Below are 5,887 nucleotides of genomic sequence, written 5' to 3' on the forward strand. Positions count from 1 at the left end.
AATCAGGTGCTTCTGTACCGAGATTTTCGCCCTGAAGTTAATTAATGGAAGTCTGTTGTTCTGTGAATTCATTGGTGGGTCGATGCAGCTCGTTTTAATCATGTGTAAAAGTCGTTTCTTACACAGCTTTCCTCCGAAGAACCCCCAAGCAGAAATAAGGGGATCAAGAAGCACTTGACTTCAGGGCCTGGCCTGGGCTCTGCTTTGGGGACGTGGAAATAAAACTTTGGGTTTAGACTGAAAAGCTTTCAGCAACTTTGCAAACCGTGTCAATGAGTCTGGGTGAAAGCGCAAAATGAACACAAACTCCCTCTTCCCGCTCCCTGCCTTCTTTTTTTTTTTCCCTTTCCCAGCAAAATCGAGTAGGAAACTGACTTTCCTGTACTTGGCAAACGATGTCATCCAGAACAGTAAGAGGAAAGGCCCTGAATTCACCAGAGAGTTCGAGTCTGTTCTTGTGGATGCTTTTTCTCACGTTGCCAGGTATGTTGCTGGATTATGTGTTTCTTCCTCTGTCCCCTCTAGAGATAACGTTTTCCTGTTAACCAGAGTTTAATTCAGTTGGATTTTGTTGTTCTGTTGCTGTGTTTCGGTCCCGGGGGTGCTGGTGCCCTCTGTGCGGTGGAGGTTGGAGTCTCTGAGCTCCGTGGCTCGGAGCTGCTCGGTGTTAATACTCCTCGGGGTAGGCTCGGGCTCTGTCAGCTCCCCCTTGGTCGCTGCCTGCAGCTCACTGTGCCACGCAGTGAACAGCTCCCCCGTTGTCAGGGGGCTAGGAAGGAGCTGCTCTTCTGGGTCACTGGGTTCTCCTCAGTCATCGGTTGGAGCAACCTCTTTTGTACTGTTTTATGTTACTGCTCATTGGTCTCCTCACTAGAGGAAGGAAAAAGTTGATGCCTGAAAGGGAAGCAGCGATGCAGCTTCCATCCTGTCAGAAATGGACTGTGCTGTAGCTAAGATTGTCTCTAAATGGCACAATAATTCCCATTATCTCAGCTAAACAGCCCCGTGTTGGGGTGTTTAGTGGTGTGCTTCCTGGGTGAGTGTGCTGTAAGGCTGCGTTTAAGTGCCTAATGAGCCAAACAACCTGCTTTTAATTGGGATGTTAGTGACTGAAACAACTGTTGGAAGTTAAAACACTGGATTGTAAATGTGTCAACTTGGGGGTGGTTTATAACTCTTCCTGCAAATTCTGAATGATGGCGAGCTCTTCCTTCAGTACTTTCCCTGCCCTTACTCTGGGTAGGGATGAGGGGTGCTTTCAGGCAATCTTTGGTTCCAGTGAAAGGGGAAAATCAGCCACGAATGTGTTTTGCACAGTTTGTCTTGGGCGATAAGAGGGATTCTCTCCAGACGTGCAGCTATTGCAGCTGCTAGTTTAGAAGATGCTCTCCTCAAACATAAGGAACGTTTTTCAGTTGAGTTATAATTATTTTCTAATCTTTGAACAGGGAAGCAGATGAGGGCTGCAAAAAGCCCTTGGAACGATTGCTTAACATCTGGCAGGAGAGGAGTGTGTATGGCAGTGAGTTCATACAGCAGCTGAAGCTGTCGATGGAAGACTCCAATAGCCCCCAGACTAAAGGTAAATGTGTGTTGCTTTTGTTGCGTGCTTTGGTTTTACACTGGTCCATGTCTCACTGGGTGTCCTGTGAGGAATGGAGCTCAGGGCTCCTGCAGCTGAGCTGCTGCCAGAGCTGCTCATGGGGAGTCCTCAGGATTGGTTTCAGAGGAGGCTGATTTTCCTCAAACCCACAGTTCCAGTTTGCAGATGTGTGGCCTTGTGACTGGCAGTAAGTTGAACTGCAGGTTGTGTCTGCTGCTGCTCCTGCAGCCACACTGCTCCAGGGCTGCCCTTCGGTGTGAGCACCGGTAAGTGGGGTGCATGGAACTGCTGCGTCTGCCTCCAGGGTTGAAAGTGTCCCACTGCCTCTGGGAGTGGTCAGCCAGTCATTATAATGGGTTATTCAGTATTGTTGGTGCTTTCATTCTCCTCCTGGTTTATTTTGTGCAGTTACTATATTTTATTATGATTCATCAAGGACTTCTTAATAACTGAAGGCAGGAATGTGTGCCCAGGAGCTGGGCTGGTCGCTTTCCTTACACCAGCTGACGTCAGCTGGGGAAGACAAGAACTTTGCATCATTTAATATCGTTACAAATTGTGGTTGGAACCTTACTGCTTCATGAGACAGATGTGAGGAACTGAGCAGAAGCTTCTTGCATTTACTGTGCTTTTATGTGGCTGTGGCAGATCCTGCTTCTTGCCTGAAAGGGTTTAACTGGTAGGGCTGTAGTGAAGAGAGGGAGGAGTAGCATGAATAGCCTATGGGAGAGTCACTGAAAATCAAGTGTTCTGGTCAAGGGGATATTTGGCTACTCTGCAGCTGAAGGAAGTGTCAGTCTTCAGGTTAGCTGAAGCCACATTGCTGCTTTGACCACGCTTTGCTGTGCTCCCCGTGGAGGTGCGATACTCGTGAGAGTTGGCTCAGGCATCAGTGAAGTGCCCCTGGGCTGTTCTGAGGCGGTGAAAAAGGCAGATGTGTCTGCTGGAGATGGTAATTAACATAGAATGGACGTGGAGATGAGCAGTAGTACGAGATGTTCATGTGAAGACATTCACCTATGGCTGTAGCTTTGTGGGTTTTCACGGCCTGCTCCAGGCAGTTACTGGTGGGTGCTGCTTCAGCAACACACAGTTGAGGCTTTCAGCTTGAGCTGGAGACCGACTGACCTGCTCTGTACCAGCACAGGGGGTCTCTGCTCTGAGAGGTGGGAGCAGAAGGTGGAAGTTGTACTTGTGTACACCCAAGAGCTGGTGCTGGGTTTCCCTGTGGCCTGGGTGCAGTGCATAGGAGCCTGCTTGTCATGAAAGGGCAGGATTTACATGCCTGAGTTCATATTGAACTGGTGAACTGAGGATTTGAAGCTGTTAATTTAAGGTACCCAAGTAAGTGTTTCACAAGTGTTGAAGGTGTAATCTAAGGAAATGAGACTGTGTGTCCAAGGAACCGGCAGGGATTTCCTGGGGAATTGGCAGCCTCCCCTTGCTCCGTGTCCCCCTCCCTTTGGCATCAACCAGCACTGCTACTGTTACCTTTGCAACTTCACACAGAATCAAACCCTTCTGAGGGTAACAGACCTTTCCCTGTGGAAAAATGAATGAAGAAATACAAATGTTTTAAGAACTGCTGTGTGCAGGGCTTCACTTGATGAGAAACTTAGTTCTTGTCTGGGTAATAAGAGATACTGATGTGGTATCTCTTAAATGAGAGAACAGCTCAGGCCTTTCCATGAGTGTGACTTTTGATGCCTCCTTGTCAGTTTATTGTGCGTGTGTCAAAATCAACCTTTATTGCTGTTCTGCATTTGAGCGTTTGGAATACAGTGCCAGCTTTAGAGGCCACCTGTGGCCAGCCTTCTCTGTAGAGAGCTTAACCATCAGAGCGTCTGCTGCCGTGGTTTTGGAGCAGAGATGGTTGGGGTGGGTAGATGCAGCATCCACATGAGTTGCTTGTGTGTGTCTAGTTGCAGAGGAGAAGAAGTCTTTGAAGCGGACTTTTCAGCAAATACAGGAGGAGGAAGATGATGATTACCCCGGGAGCTACTCCCCCCAAGACCCCAGTGCTGGGCCGCTGCTGGTATGTGGACGGGTTGTGGGGGGGAGCAGTTCCCAAAGGCACCTCCTGCGGTGCAGCCACAAGGTGGGGCTGCCAACAAGGGCAGTGCTCCTGAGAGGTTCAGCTGGGGTTGAGGTCCGTGGGAAATGGAACAGGCTCTTCTTCCTGTTGAAGCGTGGGGCTTTCAGGAGGCTGAAGCAAGCTCTGGGTCACTGCCAGTGAGGAGTCCCAGAGGACTGCTGCAGGATCAGACTGTCTTTTAAATTCTTTCTAAGATCAGTGTGTGATCTCTCAAACCCAGAGTTGTACCAGGCTAAAACTTGATTATTTTTGGTAGGATATCTCTTTCCATGAGCTGTTAAAAAGCCCAGCTGTTAATAGATTAGGAAAAGCAGTTCTGAGGGATTTGGTCTGAGGCTGATGTCAGTGGTGTGGAAAGAATCAGAATGAAATAGAGGAGGGTCATTCTGACCCCACTTGAGGCTAAAAAGTAAGCATATGTTAAACCTTTTTGTATTTGAACAGGCTGAGAAAACACACCATCCATCTGGCAAGTAAACACTGGAAAATAACAATAAATAACAGTTGTCAAGGAAATAAGTGAGGGGGTTTGTTGTTTTTACCTCCACAGGCCTCGCAGCGTATGGTTTCTCTTGATGATAAGCATTGTTACTGTTGGAAGCCATCAGCAGTTTGCAGAGGCGCAGTACATGTGAGCTGTGGACGTCCAGACTTTTCAGATTAAAAATACCTTTTTTTTTTCCGGTGTTTTTATTAGTTTCAAACTGCTGAAATCTGGTTTAACCCTCAGTGAGGGTGTTTGCAGGGCTGGGGGTCCCATCCCAAGGACAGGGGCACTTCTTTCTCCTGCTCAGGGAGCCTCTTTCTCCCTTGTTTTCCGAGCAGGGAGGAGGTGTGATGAGTCAGGAGCTCCTCCTGAGGCTGTGCTCATCCACATCCTTTCGAGTTAAGCCAGGTTATGTTCTGAGCATGTTCATTTAAGGTGACGCTTTTTTCCTCAGTGCACTAAACCCGCCTGAGGGGTGATGTGGAGGGGTCCAGTGGGGTTCAGGGTACCTGCGGTCAGGGCAAGACAGTTTGCTTCAGGTGGGATAGCTGCTGTGGCATCAGAGCTCATGGCGGGTGACCAGGTACTGAATGCTAAATCTTCTGACCGTGGCAACCTGACACAGTTTGGACTGATAGGAGTTTGGGTTAGTTTGGGTTGGTTTTGCTGTGTCAGAATGCACCTTTGGAGCAGAACAAACCAGTGCTGGAGCTCCTGCTAGTCTGAGAGAAAGCACCAGGGGTGCTCAGCTGAGAGCTCCAGCTGATGCAGCACAAAAGGCTGATGTGTGGCCAAGTATTTCAGCTTTGTCTTCAGTGACCACTTCTCTTTGTTGGAATGAGAAGTTTCCCTCTCAGAGTCTTGTAAAAGATGATCCTACTGTAATTCCACGTAAGTTCCTAAGCACTGGAGTGTTGTGAACTTGGAGAATTCTCCCAGTGTTTGGAAGCAACAGTTTCAAAGTTACTCGAACTAACTATTCCAAAAGTGGTTGCTCTCAGAGGTAGGTGACCTCAGATGCAGTGGCCACATCCCCAGGGAGCGGTGTCAGCGGCTCCTGGTTTTCATGTTGGTCAACTTGTCTCCTAGACCGAGGACTTGATCAAAGCCCTGCAAGACCTGGAAAACGCAGCGTCGGGAGATGCCACCGTGCGGCAGAAAATTGCCTCCCTGCCTCAGGAAGTTCAGGATGTTTCCTTACTGGAGAAGATAACAGGTATGAAACTGGCAGGTGAATGATTTTGGGTACAGGAACTTAGAAATCAAAGTGGTTTTTTCTTTATAAAAGGCGCTGTCACTTATTCAGTCCTTTATCATAGACTCTTGCAGTGTCCAGCTGTGCAGACCAGTGCGCAGTTCAGGTTTGCTTGTATTGCTGCATCAGGAGTTACTCAGGGAAAAGAGGAATTTCAGGGTGCACACTATGATGAAGTGTGAAACCCACCAGGTGTGGTTAGCTGAAAGCACAGCCTGATGGTTAGTGTAGTTCAGAGGGGCTGACTTCATAGATCTGATCCCCTCCCTGGGCCCTGTTAGTGGCATCTCTGCAAGGATAAATGGAGTCAGTCAGGTTGGTGCCTACAGCCGCCGCTCTGGGGCTGTTGGTCCTGCCTGTTCCCTGTGTACCCCCTGTGATAAGAACTCCTATTTGCCCGTCAAGCTGCAGAGTGTGTGAACGAGGTGTCAACGTGCTCGGGAAGAG

General features: G+C 48.7%; 1 protein-coding gene across 1 annotated transcript in view; it reads left to right on the plus strand.

Moving 5' to 3' along the window:
- Positions 1-353: 353 nt before the first annotated feature.
- RPRD1B (regulation of nuclear pre-mRNA domain containing 1B) overlaps positions 354-5,887 on the plus strand; it is a gene marked incomplete at its 5' end in the record, with an annotated part of 14,383 nt that continues 8,849 nt past the window's right edge. The window contains 4 exons of the mRNA XM_010021560.1: positions 354-483; positions 1,449-1,582; positions 3,526-3,638; positions 5,275-5,420. Coding sequence (XP_010019862.1) covers positions 354-483; positions 1,449-1,582; positions 3,526-3,638; positions 5,275-5,420 — 523 coding nt within the window. The remainder of the gene's footprint in view (positions 484-1,448; positions 1,583-3,525; positions 3,639-5,274; positions 5,421-5,887) is intronic.

This window comes from Nestor notabilis, unplaced genomic scaffold (genome assembly GCF_000696875.1).
Source record: "Nestor notabilis isolate BGI_N333 unplaced genomic scaffold, ASM69687v1 scaffold26659, whole genome shotgun sequence".
In the NCBI taxonomy this organism is placed as follows: domain Eukaryota; kingdom Metazoa; phylum Chordata; class Aves; order Psittaciformes; family Psittacidae; genus Nestor; species Nestor notabilis.